The sequence below is a fragment of the Natator depressus genome, chromosome 20 (assembly GCF_965152275.1).
Source record: "Natator depressus isolate rNatDep1 chromosome 20, rNatDep2.hap1, whole genome shotgun sequence".
Classification (NCBI taxonomy): Eukaryota; Metazoa; Chordata; order Testudines; family Cheloniidae; genus Natator; species Natator depressus.
The window spans coordinates 21,772,920-21,790,860 of record NC_134253.1 but is presented as its reverse complement, the minus strand read 5'-3'; the positions used below and the strand labels follow the sequence as shown (position 1 = coordinate 21,790,860).

At 57.9% G+C, this 17,941-nt stretch overlaps 2 protein-coding genes across 2 annotated transcripts in view; one reads left to right on the top strand and one right to left on the bottom strand.

Moving 5' to 3' along the window:
* The first annotated feature begins 1,683 nt into the window (after nucleotides 1-1,683).
* Nucleotides 1,684-9,201, top strand: SAMD1 (sterile alpha motif domain containing 1). The gene is made up of 5 exons (XM_074934919.1): nucleotides 1,684-2,413; nucleotides 6,200-6,599; nucleotides 7,120-7,213; nucleotides 7,780-7,891; nucleotides 8,547-9,201. Exons 1-5 carry the CDS (start codon nucleotides 1,691-1,693, stop codon nucleotides 8,703-8,705), a joined length of 1,488 nt encoding a protein of 495 aa, XP_074791020.1. The 5' UTR covers nucleotides 1,684-1,690; the 3' UTR covers nucleotides 8,706-9,201.
* A 6,223-nt stretch (nucleotides 9,202-15,424) lies between these two features.
* PRR36 (proline rich 36) overlaps nucleotides 15,425-17,941 on the bottom strand; it is a 41,047-nt gene continuing 38,530 nt past the window's right edge. Inside the window, 1 exon segment of the mRNA XM_074934944.1 lies at nucleotides 15,425-16,990. Within this exon segment, the coding sequence (XP_074791045.1) occupies nucleotides 16,557-16,990 (434 nt within the window). The 3' untranslated portion in view covers nucleotides 15,425-16,556.

Sequence of the window (17,941 nt, the reverse complement as noted above, 5' to 3'; positions counted from 1 at the left end):
ACCCCAAGATGTCCTGCACGGAGCTGTGCCTGGTACCATCCCTCAGGCCAGGGGCCGTTGGTTGAGGCTGGTAGCCAGATAAGAAACTAGATCCTCAGCTGGCATCAGTCTTTCGTCTCTGTGGACTCTAAGGGAGTGGTGCCGATTGACACCAAGTGATGCCAGTGGCATGATGTGAATTGGGAATCTGGGCCCGTGCTATCTGAGAGCCAGGTCTGACTGCCAGGTAGCTCCAGAGCTGCAAATCCAACCCAACAGCCATGGGGCTGCACACTCAGGGTGAACGGCTCGGTGGTGTTTTCAGCTGGCGCCAGCCAGCCGTGCAGAGAGGGAAAGCGGCTGCTGCCAGTCTGCCAGCTGTGCTGCAAAATCCTGCCAGCGGGGGAGCGGGCCAGCAGCAAGGGCCCTTAAGGGCTTTCAGGCTTTTGCTGCCACAGTCCTGGGCCCTGGCAGCTGTCTGGGACTTGGGCCCTGTGTCTCACCAGAAGGGTGCCCCCAACCCCCGCTTAGGAGTTCAGGCTCCCTGGCTCATTTGGGCCTGGCTGTGACTAACCAGGCCCCAGCCAAAAGAGCTAAAGTGAGTTGCTTGCCTCAGAGGCTATGGTGGCCCATCTGCTGGGGGCCAGAAAGAACTGCAGCAAAGGGGCCCCTGAGGCAGCAGAATGGGGGGGGCAGCGGGTAAGAGGTCAATTGCTACCACCAGCCCCCCCCCCAGGGCAGACAGGCTCCTGTGTCCCATTCCAGCCCCCCCGCCAGACGGGCGCCCCCTAGAGGAGAAAGGCTCTGTGCTCTATTCCCCACCCCTCTGAGCCAGCCTTGCTTAGCTGCGCCCCCTCTGGATGGACCCAGGGTTACTTCGCCCGGACCCTGAGCCCCTGGTTGTCAGGGTTGGGGGGAGGGCATGGAAGCGCCCCATGACCTCCCCCATCCCCTAAAGGGGCGACCAAGCCTCCACCAATGCCGCTCTGCAGCACCACCAAAGCCAGCTGCAAGCGGGGACATGGGCCAGCTCCCCCGTGCGGGAAGTGGGGTGATGGGGGGCAGCGACTGCGGCGGGATGGAGTCGGCTGCTGGGAGGTAGGGCAGGTTTGGGGGAGGGGGCAGGAAGGGGATAGGGAAGAGTTTGCTGTGGGTCGGGGGGAGGGGACCTGGGGGGGATGAATGCTGGTGGGGGGTGGAGAGGGGGATGGGTGAGCGGTGAGGACTGTTCCTGGGGGTCAGAAAGGCAGGGGTGAGGGGCTGGGCTGGACGGCGGAGTGCCGGGAAACACGCAGGACTCGGAACTCGCCGGCTCCACCTTAAGCGGCCGGGGGAAGGGAGGTTGCGGGCAGCGGCGCCTCCTTAAGCCGCGCGAGGGGCTGCGGGTCCCGGGCGGCGGCGCGTGCGGCGGGGAGGGAGGGGCTCGCGCTGCCTGCCCGGGACCAGCCCGCGCGCCACCGACTCCAGCTGCAGCCGCGGCAGCGCCCGGGGAGCCCGGCCGGGGGATAGCGCCCGGGGAAGGAGGAGCGACTCCGCGCGGGCAGGGGGCGGCGCGCCGAGCCGGTGCAGCCGGGAGCGCCAGCGGCGCCGGGACCGTGCAGCCGCCCGCAGAAGGCCCGCCGAAGGAGCCGGTGCAGCGGGCGCAGCCCCCGGGGGAGGGGAGGCAGAGAAGCGGTAGCGGCCCCGGCCGGGCGAACCAGGAGGCGGCGGCATGGCCGGGCCCCCGCCGCCCCCGCCGGGGCAGGAGGCGCCCCGCTACCAGGAGTGGATCCTGGACACCATCGACTCGCTGCGCTCCCGTAAGGCGCGGCCGGACCTGGAGCGCATCTGCCGCATGGTGCGGCGGAGACACGGGCCGGAGCCCGAGCGCACCCGGGCCGAGCTGGAGAAGCTCATCCAGCAGCGGGCGGTGCTGCGAGTCAGCTACAAAGGCAGCATCTCCTACCGCAACGCCGCCCGCGTCCAGCCGCCCCGCCGGGGGGCCCCGGCGCCGGCCCCGGCCCAGCGCCCCGGGGGCGCCTCCCGCCCGCACCGCGCCTCCCCGCCCGGAGCGTCCCCCGCCGCGCCCCGCTCCACGCGGGCACCGGCTCCCGCCGCGCCCCGCTCCCACCGGGCAGCGCCCCGCGCCGAGCCGCCGCCGCCTCCTCGTAGGACCGGCCGGGAGCGGCCGCCGCCCCCTGCGCCCCCGGCCCCAGAAGAGGAGGCCCCGGAGCGCAGCTCCCCAGTCAGCCTGCGGGAGATCGTGCGCTACCTGGGCGGGGATGGGAGCGCGGCCGGGGGCGGCCGGGTGACCCGCGGCCGAGTCCAGGGGCTGCTGGAGGAGGAAGTGGCCCGCGGGAGGCTGGAAAGGACCCGCTTCGGCAGCATTGCTCTGGCCCGGGCGGAAAGGGGGCCCCAGGGACGCGCCCCCCACGTCAGGGCGCACCGGAGCAAGGTGAGCGCGGGGGAGGACCTGGGGCAGGTGGCAGGAGTGTCGGGGTGGGGGTGAGCGGCGCCCTGGCGCCCGGAGGGACGGGCTGGAGTGGGAGGGTGAGCGGTGACCCGGGGAAAGGAGCAGTGGCGGGGGTTGGGAAGGCTTGGGGCAGGCGGCACGTGAGTACCAGGGTGGGGCGAGGGGGTGCGGTGCCCCGGCCCCGGAGGGGGAGGGGCAGTGCCTGGGGGCGGGGGGAGTGAGCCGTGCCCTGGTGGGGGAGGGGCAATGTCTGGGAAGGGCGGGGCTGTGTCTGGGGGGGAGTGAGCGGTGCTCCGGCCCCTGTGGGGGGAGGGGCAGTGAGCAAGGGGCAGTGCCCTGGGCCACAGGGGAGGTTCAGTTCAGAAAAGGGTTGGCTTAGGGGGTGCTTGGGATAGGACCTGAGCTGGCTGCACAAGAAGGTGATGGCTGGGGGGGGGGTCAGCATCTGGGAGGGGGGATACATAGGAAGGGGCTGCACATGGAGTAAAGGGATCGGGGCTGCTTGGGGCAGGGCTGCCAGGGAGTTAGGGGTCAGGCAGTGATCTGGTGCTTGTTTCCAGGGAAGGTGCTAGTGGCCAGGCCCTGGGGCTGCCTCTTTCGCTCCTGTACAGGCATATGCCCAGAGAGTCACAGGATATGCAAGGTGTCAAGAGGCAGGACTGCCTGGGGTGCCATGGGGCATCTGGGGTGGGAGGGAGGGACCATGGGCAGTGCCAGTCAAAGGGGCTTAGAATGAAAGCGGCCATGGGAATCGAGTTGGGTGAGGTCCAGGATTGTTCCAGTTTAGGGTGCGAGTGCTGCCGTAGTTTCTGATCCGCTGAGGCCTCCTGTCCTGGCAAGGTCCTGGGCGATGATGCCTGCCCTGGCTGTGATGCGTTGGTCTGGACAGTCTGTGTGATGGATGGGTCTGTTCAAACAGCGCTACGCTCACAGCAAAGCATCCAGGAACAACCAACCTGCAAGCAGCTTCCCGGCAACCGTTCGTGGGCGCTGGGCCCCAGCCCTGCCAGACAGCCCCCTGGCAACCAGTGCTGGGCCCAGCACAACCTTATGATAAGAACAGCTTTCCTGGGCCAGCCCAATGGTCCCTCTAGCTCAGTAACCTGTCTTGCAACAGTGACTGTGACCAGAGGGAACGAACAGGACAGGGCAATTAGTGAGTGATCCATCCCTTGTCATCCAGTCCCAACTTCTGGCAGTCAGAGGCTTAGGGACACCCAGAGCATGGGGCTGCCTCCCTGACCATCTTGGCTAATAGCCATTGCTGGATCTATCCCCTATAAACGTATCTCATTCTTTTCTGAGCCCAGTTCCACTTTTGGCCACCACAACACTCCCTGGCCATGAGTTCCACAGGCTGGCTGTGTGTTGTGTGAAGAAGAACTTCTTTGGGTTTGTTTTAAACCTGCTGCCTGTTAACTTCATTGGGCGACCTCTGGTTCTTGTGTTATGTGAAAGGGTCAATAATACTTCTGAATTCACTTTCTCCACACCACTCCTGATTGTATAGACCTCTATCATATCCCCCTGAATGGTCCCAGGTGTTTTAATCTGTCATACAGAAGCTGTTTCATCCCCCTAATCATTTTTGTTGCTTTTCTCCAATGCTAATGTATTTTTTTTGAGATGGGGCAACCAAAACTGCATGCCGTATTCAAGGTGTGGGTGCACCATGGATTCATATAGTGGCATTGTGATATTTCCTCTTTTACTGTCTTTCCCTTTGCTAATGGTTCCTAACATGCTGTTAATTTTTTGATGGCCCTGCACACTGAGTGGAAGTTTTCAGAGAACTATTCACGATGACTCCCAAGATCTTTCTTGAGTGGTAACAGCTAAGTTAGACCCCATCATTTTGTACATATAGTTGGAATTATGTTTTGCAATGTGCGTTACTTTGCATTTATCAACATTGAATTTCATCTGCCATTTTGTTGCCCAATCACCCAGTTTCGTGGGATCCCTTTGTAACTCTTCGCAGTCCGCTTTGGACTAAACTACCATGAGTAATTTTGTATCCTCTGCAAACTTTGCCACCTCACTGTTTGCCCCCTTTTTCAGATAATTTCGGAATATGTTGAACAGAATGGGTCCCAGTACAGATCCCTGGGGGACCCCGCTATTTACCACTTTCCATGGTGAAAACTGATCATCTGATCCTATTCTTTGCTTCCCATCTTTTAACAATCCAGGACCCCTGGTGCAGGCCTGCTGGGCAACCCTACAATCTCTGCCTGTGTTTTGGGGGTGGCTGTGTTCTCTTTACAAAGTGCCCAGCACAGTTCTAACTGGGACCTTTGGGCACTACCATAATATAACTATAATGAGAGCACTCCGCACGGGCCTGGCTGGCAGCCCGGCAATAACAAACCAGGCATCTCCGGCATGGCTTCCTCAGGTAGGCAGTCTGTAGAGGGGAGGCCTCTGACGAAGGGAGAGCCAGCTCTTGCTGAAGAACTTGGACTTTCGCTCTGTTTTTGCTGCGGTGGTTGTAAAAGAACAAAGGGGGGGTATATTTTCTATTTCTATTTTTTTTTAAACCATTTTTGTTCCTTTTAAAAGCAGAAGGGTGCGGGGGTGTAATTATCTTCTAAATCCTAATGAGCTATTTTAACAGGCTCTGTTAAAACTAAATTGGGAGCTCCTGGTTTTGCTTCAGACATTTTTTTTGTTTGAGTTGGATTAGTGCCTAGATGCCCCAGCTGAGATGGGCGGGGGCCCCTTCGGGCTGGGTGCGGCAGGGGCTCCCATCTGAGATTAGGGACCCACCATTGTGCAGAGTGTTGCACAGGCATGTGGCAAGAGAGAGAGTGTTCCTGCCCCAGAGAATTTATAATCTAGACAGACAAAGGAAGGATTATCCCTGTTTTACAGCTGGGGAAACTGAGGCAGAGAGCAGGGCAGTGACTTGCCCAAGGCCGCCCGACAGGCCAGTTTCAGAGTTGGGAATAGAGCCCAGGTCTCCTGACTCCTAGGCTGGTGCCACATACATTGGACCATGCTGCCTCTGACCCATCTCAACATGAGCTTTGGGCGTAAAGTTAAGGTGACCAGATGTCCCGTTTTTAAAGGGACAGTCCCGTTTTTTGGGACTTTTTCTTATATGGGCGCCTACTACCCCCCACCCCGTCCCAATTTTTCACAGTTGCTATCTGGTCACCCTTTGTTTACAACAAACTCTTCCCCAGTCCAGTGCTGCCACAGTCAAAGTGGTCCTGGTACTTCTAGGAATGGGTCCAGCTGGACGTGCGCCCGGTAGTCTGCTCCGGCAAAGGGGTCTCCGTGGCAGCTGGCGCTCTCCAGGAGGAAGTCTCTTCTGATGAGGTAGTTTGGTAGCCCAGCAGCTTCCTGTTTGAGGGTCGATTTTTATGCTGTGACCAACTCGCTGTGGTTAGATGCTGAGCCCTGTGCCCTAAGAGTCACCTAAGACTAGAGCAGGCAGGGTGCTGGAGAAGGGAGTATGGGGACTGGAATAGTGGGGGTGGAGGGCTGCGGGTTGGGATCAAGGGGCACCACCAGAGCTGGGGTGGGGACCCAGATTTGGACTAGCAGGGGGCTCCAGGCAGGATTGAGGGGCATTGGCAGAGCTGATGTGGGCGTGGAGCCCAGGGCTGGGTTAGCAGGGGGTCCCGAGTCAGGGAGAGTGGCTAGATGGGGCCCAATGGTGGGTAAAACCAGGAGCCCCAGCCTTGCCCAGAAGATGCCTTGTGCAGGGCACAGGGGAGCAGCTTTCTGGGGTCTCTAACTCTGGATTCTTGGTGCCCGCAGAAGGCCGGGGAGGAGCCATCGGAGGAGAAGGGGGAGGAGGAAGAGGAGGATGACGAGGCCTCCACCATGTCGGAGGGCTCCGAGGCTCCAGACTACGAGGGGGCGGGCGCCGGGGCTGGGTTGGAGAGTGACGGCAAAGCAGCCCCCGCCGAGCAGAGCCAGATGAACGGGGACTGTAAGGACAGCAGGCGTGGTGGGAAGGACTGTCCCGCGGGGGGTGGCCACACCAGGGACTTGCACCCCCCGGAGGAGCACTCCCCGGACAAGGGCTCCGAGCGCCCCCACCGTGAAGGCAGCGAGAGGTGTCATGCCAAGGCCTGCTCCCCTGGGGAGAGCGCCTGCCAGCAGTTCGGGATGGGCAAGAAGGAAGGGGGCTCCTACGGGCAGCCAGACAGAGCAGGTATCGGAGTGGGGAGACTCCAGGGGCTGAAATTTCTCTTAGGGAAAGGGGGAAAGGGGAAACCAAGGGTCTATGGGCGGAGGGGGGGAAGGGTGAGGCTGGTGAGGTGCAGTGGCTGAGATCACCTGTGAAATGAGTTTGGCAGGTCTCAGCCTTGGGGATGTTGTGAAATTCCGCTGTGCTGGCTGTGTCTGCGTTTGGGGAACAGCTCTGGAACTGGAATATCCAGGGGGCTGCAAGACAGGATTGAGGAGCATTGGAAGAGCTGTGGGAAGGGGGAGCCCAGGGCCGGGATAGCAGAGGCTTGCGGGTCAGCATCGAGGAGCATCAGCAGAACTTTAGGGGCGGGAGGAAAACCAGGACAATGGGACAAGATTGAGGGGTATCAGTCGGGCTGGAGGACATCAGGGGAGCCAGGGGCTGCGGGGGGCTGGTTTCCTCATGTTCCACGGGGAGGTGAAAGCCCTGTCTGTGATTGTGCCGGGCCTGACATCTCTCTCTCGTTCTCTCCTGCTTGCAGTCTCTCCAGCCGTTGCGGGCGCGGATCCCCCTGTGCCCTTGTCCCCCGGGCGGCCGGGCATCCAGGCAGCGGACGGGACACCGTTCAGCTGCGTGTAAGTCCTGCGCTCGTTGACTTCTTGCCTGCCCGTCCCCCTTGCTGCCACCAGGAGGATCTCCCTCTGCCCAGCGCCAGGGCTGGTATTTAGTCTGTGAGCCCCGTGTGAGCAAGTCAGGCTCTAAAATGTCCCCCATCCCCATGGTTATCAACCCACTCTCCCCCCCCCTCACCCCCAGCGGCTGGGTCCTTAAATCTCCACATGTGACATGTTTCCCTGCTGCTTCCCCCAGCGACTCCCGGCTGCACCAGTGCCCCAACCCAGTGGGAGCCTCCAGGGCCTGCCACCCCCATGGCATGGGCGAAGCCCTCCATGCTCTGGCAGCTCCCCCATTCCCTTCCTGCCTCCATTAACCCTTGGCTGCCTGGAGACCCCTGTTGCAGAGAGGGACTGGCTCCCAGCCCCCTCCCCTCGAGATGTCAGGGGACTCCCCCCAGTGTGGGAGGGGATGGGGCAGGAGAGTTCAGACCTGGTGATGAAGGCAGGGTGGGGGCTGTGTCTGCCTGGGAGATGAGGGTTGTGGCCAGGACCCTGATGGCTCTGTTCCCCTTTCCCCCACCCAGCTCGGTGAAGAAGGAGAAGCCCTCGGACCCCGTGGAGTGGACAGTGATGGACGTGGTGGATTATTTCACAGAGGCTGGATTTGCAGAGCAGGCGTTGGCCTTTCAGGAGCAGGTCAGTGCAGGGCTGATGGATCCCTCCTGAAAGTGTGGGGGGGAGGGGCTTGAGGCCCCACCCCCTCTGTGGCCCCACCCCTTCCCCTGAGGACCTGCCCCCCAGCCAAGCCTGGAGGTGGCAGGCCCTGAGAGCAGCCCCCGGCCCATGTCCCAGGGCAGGTGGAGGGTCCGCAGCTCCCCACAGCTGCTCGTGCGGCTTTTACCCTGACCTGGCTCTGGCTACAGTCCTGGCCTGGGGGTGGGGCCTCGGGGGCTGAAGAGCTGCAGCTGGGCCTTGGTAACAGCTCCCTGGGCACAGACCCTCCATTTGCCCTGGGTGGGGGGCTTAAGGGGTGGGGACACGGGTCGGGTGCTGCTCTCGGGGGGGGCCCCCCCCACTCCAGGCAGGTGGAGGGTCTGCAGTTCCCCACAGTTGCCCGGGCTCGCTGGGCTCCAGCTTCTGGCCTGGTCGGGGGGGGGCCGGGCCTGTGGTGAAAAGTGGATGGGCCTTGGCCCCTCCCATTCTGGCGCCCCTGGGTCAGTGCTCAGGGGTGGGGGCAGCTGCCAGCTCGGAGGCAGGGAGCATTGTGTGGAGAGAACCAGTCCCCTAGAGGAGAAAGGCCCCGTGTCCTGTTCCCCAGCCCTGTTAACCCTTCCTCTGTCGTCCCTTGCAGGAGATCGACGGGAAGTCCCTGCTGCTCATGCAGCGCACAGACGTCCTGACCGGGCTGTCCATCCGCCTGGGCCCCGCGCTGAAGATCTACGAGTACCACATCAAGGTGCTGCAGCAGAGCCACTTCGAGGAGGACGAGGTGGATTCCTTCCTGGGCTGAGCAGGGAGACGGGGGGGTCGCAGCTGGGGCCAAGCGGGACTGTGCCAGCAGCTGCCGCCTCCTGCCGGTCCCCTCCCAGCCTGCTGCACCCCTTCCCCGGGTGTCTCGGGAATCAGCCCTCCCAGCATCCCTCTATCTCCATGGAAACGGATGATGGGGGGGTGTCCATCAGCCTGGGGGCTTTTGGTGCAGGGGGGAAGAGAGCCAGGAAAGGACCCTGGCATCCTAGCTGCATCCTCCCTCCTCTCGTGATTAACCCCCAAGTGGCTGGGGAGGGGTAGAAAACCTGCAGTGGGGAGGGAGTGAAGGCGTAGGATTCGGAGGAGGGGTTTACAGGGGTGTTTTTTGGGGGGAGGGGGGAATCCGTGCCCAGCACTGCCCCCCCCCCGCTCCTCCATTGTGTGTTTATTCCCTTGGTTAGTCTCACATCGTAGCATCGTTGGCCATTTCAAGCTGGGGGCAGGTGGGAGAGGTGGATTTTTTCGCTCATTTCATGCCCAGGAGATGTCTGAGGACTTTGGTGGGGGCCTCTTTTAGCTCTCCTCCCCCCCCCCCCCCGACTCAGGACATGGCACTCTGGTTTGATCTCCCCTCACCCCCAACATCTGGTCTCCCTGCTGTCCGGATGGGGTGGGGCAGGGATTTTTTGGGGGTGGGTGGGGCACTGGGGGGTGCCCTGCATCAGGGGAAGGTTTTAACAGGGGATCCTTTTTATTCTCTGGTTGGGCAGGGGGGTAAAATTGTTTTTTTTGTTTTTTTTTGGTTTGTTTTTTTACATATCAATGGATGCTACCCAGAGTCAGTCGCTTTTTAATATCGCACCCTCCCCTCCCCCTCACCTTCCTTTTTTTAAAATAAAAAAATATATCTTAAAAACAAGAGAAACACCAATCGGTTAATATTTCTGGACCCTTTCAGGATGGAAGCGGGAGGGCAGAGCTTAGGACAGCCGAGAGATGAGTTGTGTCTAAAGAGAGGTGCTTTGGGGCGGGGGCTGGGAGTCAGGACTTCTGGGTGCTGTGCCTGGCTCTGGAATGAGAATATGGGCTAGTGGTTGGTTTGTGTGGGGGTCAGGGCTCCTGGGTTCTGTCCCCAGTTGTGGGAGGGGAGTGGAATCTAGTGAGATTATTCCCACTTTAGAGAGGGGATGATCAGTGTTAGATCAGTGGCAGAACTGGGGTTAGAACCCAGGAATCCTGACTTGAATGACTAGACCTCACTTACCCCAGAGGAGGCCGGTTCCTGTGCTTTGGCACCTCCCTCTTCCCCCCCCCCCCCCCTTTGGGGAAGCTGGTTGTTAAGGAAGGAATGCTGGCTTCCTGTTAGCCCAGTACCCAGAGGATGGAGGTGTTTCCTCTTGTGCTGACCCCGTCCCAGGTAAGAGCTTGGGGGCAAAGGGTTTGAATCTCAACTCACCTGGCTTTGCTTGTGGGGGGCAGAGGAAGTGGGCTGGGAAACCCCTTGGGGCCAGGGCCCTTTCTCTCTTCATACCCCTGAGGGCTATTTTGACTTCCCCAACCAGTGCCTGATTGTTGGAGGGGCTCTCTCCTCTTCTTGCTGGGGGCTCAGTAGGGGGCACTCTCCCTTGGCAGTCAGTGTTGGCCCCATTGTCACACCAGGGGGTGCCTTGTTGCAGGGAGCAGGGCGGGAGCTCAACAGGGGGTGCTGCTCCATCCAGTCAGTGCTAGCCCCAATAGACAAAGGCAGGATCATTCCTCCCATTGTATAGGTGGGGAAACTGAGGCCCAGTGCGTTACAGTGACTGTCCCAAGGTCCCAGGTGGAATCTAGCAGAGCTGGGAATTGAACCCTGCTCTCCACAGGCCCCCTTTCATGTCTGATTCCTCTGGGCTCTCCCTCACCCAAAGGGCAGGCGGAGCAGGGCAGAGTTGATCCCTGTGGCTGTGGGAAGAGGGGCCATGGAGCAATGGTGGCTGCTGGGCACAGCAGCCTCTGGCTGCTGAGCTGGGGCTGTCCCCCGGTGGAGGTGGTGGCCAGGTGATTCTCTCTCCCCGGTGAAGAGTGGGGAAGGTTGTGCCTCTTCAGCTGCCCCCCATAGCAACTGCCTGCTGGTGGGAACATAAAAATCACCAGCCAGGGCATGTGCCCCCCTGCTCCACCAAGCCCCGTATCCCTGTGGTGGGAGCGCCCACCAGCTACTGCCGAGAAAGGTGGAAGGACCTGGTGGATCTCATTCTGGGCGCTGGGGGAGAGTGGTTGAAATGAGGCATAATATCTCTGCCAAAGGAGAATTACAATTCTTTAAACATCCAAGTCAGAGCTTGTTGACCCTGGTTCCATGGAGGAGGAGGAGGACAGGACTAGTGGGAGGGGACTTAAAAGAGCAAGAAAGCAAAACTCTGCAGCAGAAGGGATCTAGGCCCAGATCCTCACAGGTGCCTAGCTCCCCTTGATAGCAATGACTTCCTGTTGATTTCAAAGGGAGCTAGCTGCCTAAATCCCTCTGGCCATCCAATTTATCCAGCAATATCCGCTAGGAAACAATAATCCTTAGCTCTCCCCTAGCACCCTTTACAATATCCCTACTTTATAGCTGGGGACACTGAGGCACAGAGCAAGGATGGGACCCCGCAGAGTCCCAGGACAGCATCAGGACAGGTCACCCTGTAGAGGTGGGACTAGAATCCAGGTCTGATGCCCTGTCTAGCGCTTTGTCCCTGGGAAAAGACTTGGAGATCTTTAGCTGCTTTGGCAAGACTTGTGCTGCCCCCCCCCCTTTTTTTTTAAGTGCCCATCTTAAGATGCTTCTGGGGCCTTACTCAGTGAGGGGATGCTCATACTTTCTGAAACCAGACCCTCCCCTCCCCCCATCCCCCTCTGCTGCCTCTTTAAGGCCCTGTTGATTAAATCCCCATGCCAGCTGTGGGCCACCCAAACCGCCTGTGCAACAAGAAAGAGATGGGAGATCATCTCTGCTCTTGGGGGTGGGGGGAAATGGAAGAGCCAGTGCAGGTTTGGGAAGCATCAAAGGTTGAAAATTTTATGACAGTTTTGAAGGACTTTGCTTAGGGCCACCCTCCCTCTGTCTCCTCCCTAAAGTCTAGGGTGGGGTTGTGGCTGTATTGTATTCACTGTAACCAAGGAGGGTTAGGAGATTCTTTGATTGGGAATTAAGGGGTCATCCCCAACCTACAGAGCAGCAGCAGCCCTGCTCTAGTGCAATTCTACAAACCCAGGGGCTTCCCATTCAGCAGAGTGGGACTCCAGGGACGCAGGGGGTTAGAGCAGGAGTCTAAGGCTATGGGGCGGGAGGTCAGGTTGCTGCAGCTCAGCTGCCAGGGGGTGTGGCCCTGGGTGAGTTGCAGCAGCCCAGCTAGTGCAGGTGTATTTAGCTTCTAAGCTAGTTTGAGAGAAAGCTTAGCATCAGTGTGGACAGTTCTCTGAAAACATCAGCTCACTGCAGCAGTGGTCAGAAAGGTTGTTAGGACCTAGTAGGACAAGGACAGAAAATCCCACAAGCCTATGCTATAAACCCATGGGCATCCCCCCAGCCCCTTGAGCACTGTGTGTGGTTCTAGCTGCCCCATCTCAAAAAGGATCTAGGGAACCCGGAAAAGGTTCACAGAAGGGCAACAAGGATGATCAGGGGTTGGGAATGGCTTCTGCCCAAGGAGAGACTAAAGCAATTTGGGCTTAGATGGGTAAGGAGGGGGTATGATAGAGGTCTAAAATCATGACTGGCAGAAGTGTGTTACTTCCCCTTTTCCACAATACAAAAGTGTGGGGGGAGGGGTCAGCTGATGAGATTAATAAGAAGCAGGTTTAATACAAAGACAAGGAATGTAAAATAATGGTCTCAGAAAGAGTTCTTGGGCAAGGGATCAAAGAAAGCCAACATCGTGGGATGTATTAGCAGGTGTGCTGTAAACAAAACACAAGAATTCTTCTGTGCTGATTAGGCCTCAACTGGAGTCGTGTGTCCAGTTCTGGGCACCACCTTTCAGGAAAGATGTGGACAAATTGAAGAAAGTCCAGAGAACAGCAACAAAAATGATTAAAGGTCTAGAAAACGTGACCTATGTGGGAAGATTGAAAACACTGGGTTTGTTTAGTCTGGAGAAGAGAAGACTGAGGGGGGTGGGAACATAATAGTTTATGTACATAAAAGGTTGTAACAAAGAGGCGGGTGAAGAATTGTTCTTAACCGCTGAGGATAGGACAAGAAACAATGGGCTTAAATTGCAGTGAGGGTGGTTTAGGTTGGACAGTAGGAAGATCTTCCTAACTGTCAGGGTGGTTAAGTCCCAGAATAAATTGCCATGGGGAGTTGTGGAATCTCCATCATTGAAGGATTTTAAGAAGCAGTTCGACAGTCAGGGATAGTAGAGTTATTACTTAGTCCTGCTTTGGATGCAGAGGACTAGACTAGACGCCCAACTGAGGTCTGTTCCAGTTCTGTGAAGTCTTTTTTCCACACAATTAACCTGTGGAACTTATTGCCAGGGTGATAGCCCAAAGTATAACTGAGTTAAAGAAGAACTAGATTAGTTCATGGAGAACAGGGCCAGCACTGGCTCTTGGCCAGGGATGTAACCCTCTGCTTGCATGGATGTTAAACCTCTGACTGCCAGCAGCCAAAGCCAATGTCAAATCACCTTTGCCCTGCTCTGTACACGCTCCCTGAGGCTCAGTCTCCAGCAGTGGCTAATCCCAGGCTAGTGGGCAAGATGGACCATTGGGCTGACAGCTGCAGCTTAAGACCCTCATGTGTCAGTAAAGTGGGAAACAATAGCACTTTGCAGAGGTTGTGATACATGCTTGGATACCATCAGGCCAGGGGCAATGTCAGTTCACTAGGGCATAGGACCACCACACTGAGGCAATGGGACTGTGTATTGGCCTAGACCAGTGATGCTGTCCTGCGAAAACAGCAAGGGGCTGGTGCTTGAAAGGCCAGAGGACTAAGAGTGATCACAAGAAGCATTTTCCATATGCCCAGCCTGAGCCTCGGGCCTTCCCTCCCTCAAGACAGCACTTGGACAAAGAGGATTATTTGATGGAGACTAAGAGCCAGTTATTACTAAAGGCTGCTGCTTGTTTGCAAAGTCTCAACTTCCTGTGGTTGAGTTCAGGCCCAACCTTTCAGTAACATGCTGTAAGATGGTTCCCAAGGAGGTGGATTATCCCATCACTGCACCTTCCTTAGGCACCTGTGAGTAGGAGGCAGTTCTCAGGTCAAGCATGGCTCCTGTTTTCACCTCAATCATGTAAAATCATCTACCATAGCTACTACTAGCCTCTGGTGAAGACAGTGACCTGGCTGGACCCTGCTACCTTCTCAGAGAAGCTGCAATGGTGCATACAGCCCATGCATCCTCCCCCCCTGCTCAGAGCACAGGTTCAAGAGCTCTGGAAGCAGAGAGAGCCTGCAAGTCAGGACACTGCCTTCTCATGCAAGCTTCAGCCAGTCTTTTTCCCCTCTCTGTGCCTCAGTTTTTCCTCCCACCCTTCTTACGGTGTAAGCTTTGAGATGGGGCTGGGTGCTGCACATTTAGGCCATCCCCATGGGGCTCCCTTTCAATTGGGGCCTGTTGGGGTTATTGGACTTGGTGAACCAAGGTTTAAAACTCAGATATTGCCAACCGGTGGCACAGAGATCCCCTTTTCCACTCTCCCTCCCACTCCATCCTAGGTCACGAAGGAAGAGCCCAACACCAGAGCATTTAATTCATCTTTATTAAAAACCTAAAGAGTCTCTTAAAAAAAAAAAAGCCACAGCTGTTGTTTAAATGAGTTTCCTGTTCACAGTTTGTCATGTTAAAATGAAACCAGCAGGACACACACTTCATCAAAAAGGCCACTTGCTCCACTACAGTTAGGTTCCCTACAGTTCACGACAACACCGTTACACACATTAGCAGGCTGTGGCTCTAGGGGCGGTAGGCTGAAGAACCACGTCCCTCTCTGCAAGACGCAGCCTAACCACACGGACGCCCATTGACTGGGAATGGCTGAAGAGCTGGGCTCTTCTTCGCCCAGTGCTTTCCCCTTTGAGATCCAGGTGTTGGAGAACACAGGCCTATCCCTTGAAGATGGCCAAGTCCAGCTGGCTGAGGGGCAGGAGGCTGCATAGAGTTGCATGGCTGGCTTGACATCTGGCTCCTCTAAACTTCACTAGTGAGCCATGGCAAGAAGCCTGCTGTCACCTCTCCATGGGCGGAAGTCAGCCAGCAGCCTTGGGGTTCCTCCAGCGAGGAGCTTCCCCGTGGAACTTTATGGAAGATCATCAGAGTTTGGTGCCATCCATGGCTTACCTGAGGACCTTGGTGGGCATGGAGAAGAGACCCTTGCTGTGCTGAAGAGCACCAGAGAGGTCCCCGCCACAGCATCCAGCCCAGCGCCTCCCCTGGAGCCGAGCAGCACAGTAGAGGGAAGCGGGGCTGAGCTGTTGTGGTGGAGATGGCACCATGGGGCCTTCCTCTCTGCCACCAGTAGTCAGGAGGCTGGACCTAGGCAGAGGCTTCTTGTAAGCCAGCGTGCCCATAGACACAAGGGGCGAGCAGCTAGGGACTGCTAGGGTGCAGGGCTGCCACAAAACACACCCCCTTGCCAGAGGCTTGGCTCCTGCAGGAGAGAAATTCCCAGCCCCCGCTCCAAGCCTCTCCACCCCACTCTGCCCATGACCCTCCCCAACCTCCTGCACCCAGCCCCAACCTGAGGATCCAAGCCTTCAATCCACCCCCCACCCATCCATCACCAGGGCTCTTTCGCTACTGGAGTTTTGGCTGGGCAGCGGCAGTCAACAGAGAGAGCAGATCTGTGCATAAAGGCTATACACACAGCAGCAAAAAGCAAAAACAACAACTCCACACCCCCACAATGCAACAGCAGGAACGTCAGCCAACGCCTCTGCTCTCTTCCAATGCAGCAAGCAAATCATGTCAGAAACTACCCCCATGCATGCAGCACAGCCCCCCTGCCCCGGTCCATGAGCCCAGCTCCAAGAGCATGGTGGTGGGGGGGGGGGGGGGGAGAGAATTAGAGAACATTCATTGAAGAGTTAGGTCCAGCTTTAAGGCCATGTCATTCTTCCTCCCCCCATCCTGCCACAGGCTAGACAGATCATGGACCCAACTGACCCACCACAACTCTTCGATGTCTTCGAGGGGGAAGAGCCCCTGGACAAGGAAAGCTCCACCCCCGCCATGGCTTTGATTCTTCCAGCTACACCATGGGTGGTTGGCACTGTTCTCCTGAAGGAATGAGGCCTCTTCTAGCGGCGGGTGGGAAGGAGGTGAAGAGATGGGCTTGACTGTTTGAGAACTGCCAACCCCTCTTCCAGCCTCTGCCAAAGAACCTGTAGATTTTAGATCCCTTATGGAGGCCACCAGGGCTAACGAACTAAAAGGGTCTCTTAAGGGACCAGACTCAGGAGGTATGTGGCGGGCAGGGGCTCTTATGGGCTCACCCCACCTTAGGAAGGGGCTTGCAAAAGAGAGTTTTGCCCATCCTGCTGTTAACCCTTCACCTGCAGGCTCTGGGAGCTCCATGGAGCTGGGGAAGAGGGGACAAGATCAGAATTCAGACATTTGAAACCGAAGTCAAGGACTCGGGGGAAGCAGCTACGTCTCATCCCAGTGCAAGTTCTTCCAGTGGCCGCCTCCGCCTGGTTACTTGGGAAGCCACTTGCTCCACTGTGGGCCAAGAGGTAGAAGGAAAGTTCTGCATGGCTGGATCAGAGGCACTGGCCAACCCACCATGCATGATCCCCCGGAAAAGCCAAGGGAAGGAGAAGAGCAGGTCACAGCAGGGATTTAAGCCACAACAGGAAGAGTCTTAAACTAGAGGAGGTGTGGGGAAGAGGGGGTGAAGCCGGTGTGGGTGGGGGAAGTCAGTGGAAGGTCTCCACCTCCACCACCGTCCAGTCGCCCTGGGGAGACGAGACGTCCTCGGGGGAGAAGCTGGTGACTGAGGTGATGCTGGCCCGAGACTCATCCAATGGTGACAGCAGGTCTGTCCACTTGCCGAGCTCCACCTCACTCATGACAGGGGCCCCTCTGCCCCCCACTGGCATCTCCCCAGTGGTGGAGAAGAGCAGAGTCCGGCTGATCAGCTGCTGCATGACAGTTGCTTGGAGGCTTCCCAGGTGCAGGGGGGCCTTGTCACGGGGGGCAGCGGGCAGGAGCTGGCAGCTCCCATCCTCCTCCTCCTCTTCCGGCACCTGCCCAGGGGTCTCTGCGCCTCCTTCCACCTCGTAGATGGTGGAGAGGATTTCAGGGGGGCAGGGCCCCCAGGAGAAGGGCCCCAGGCCAGCCCCACTCTCACCTACAACAGGGCACAGGAGCACGGGTTGGAGAGAACAGCCCATGGGGAGGGGTGTCAAGACGGACGAAGGAAAGACAGGGGGCACCAACAGGACAGACTGGCACAGGCACACACAGACAGGCAGGAAGGAGAGTCCAGGCAACATCCAGGGTTAGCCCATTCGATACCACCCCACCCAGGCAAGATGCCCAAAGCGGCTTCAACTAGGAACTGGCTCCTACTTCCCCGCCTATGGCCAGATCTTCGGGATGCCTCCATGGCAGCGATACCCAGGCTGCCAGCAGCTGCCCAGGAGGGAGACAAGGTCTTGGGGGCAGTATCCTAAGCAGAGCAGCTAAGGAGAAGGCTAGTGGCACCGTCACTGCTTCCCCCCGAGATGGTCTTTGCTTGGTGGATTTACTGCTGCTGCAGTGAGTTGGCTGATGGATGCAACATTAACTGCATGTCTGGGTCCTGTACTGCAGCTAGGGACCCGGGGTTTAGCACCAAGGAGGACAGAGTCTGGCGGGAGATGCCTAGATTAGGTCCATCTCCTACCAGCCATGAAGCTTCCATTTAAGCACAATGCGCTGGGACCAACCTAGGCACAGCATCCTTTGGCTGTTAAAGTTATCTAGTGTCTCCATGACAACCGCATCACTGAAGCTGGAGCATCTGGAGCTGCCCATAGAACTAGGCCTCGGGTCATGGCAGGGGCCTGGTTTTTCGGCTAGATCTGTCCAAGGGAAGGTACTACAGCATCAGGTGCTCTAGTTCTCAAAACTATGGTCTGTGGACCCAGGAAAGTTCCCTTGGACCAAAACATCCAGGAGATGAGGGCTGATGGGGTCTAGAAGAGTCTGCCCACCACATGGTGGTCCAGGGAAGGCTTGAGACGCTCTCAGCCCCATGAAGAACTTCCATGTGATGGCCAAACTATCTCCTGGAGAACTCGTGGCAACAGAAGGACTA

What these genes read in the sequence shown, in the direction of transcription:
- SAMD1 (XM_074934919.1), top strand. Translation starts at nt 1,691, where the DNA reads ATGGCCGGGCCCCCGCCGCCCCCGCCGGGGCAGGAGGCGCCCCGCTAC. An exon ending in TCAGGGCGCACCGGAGCAAG is followed by an intron (nt 2,414 to 6,199) that starts GTGAGCGCGGGG and finishes TGGTGCCCGCAG; the next exon opens with AAGGCCGGGGAGGAGCCATC. An exon ending in CGTTGGCCTTTCAGGAGCAG is followed by an intron (nt 7,892 to 8,546) that starts GTCAGTGCAGGG and finishes CGTCCCTTGCAG; the next exon opens with GAGATCGACGGGAAGTCCCT.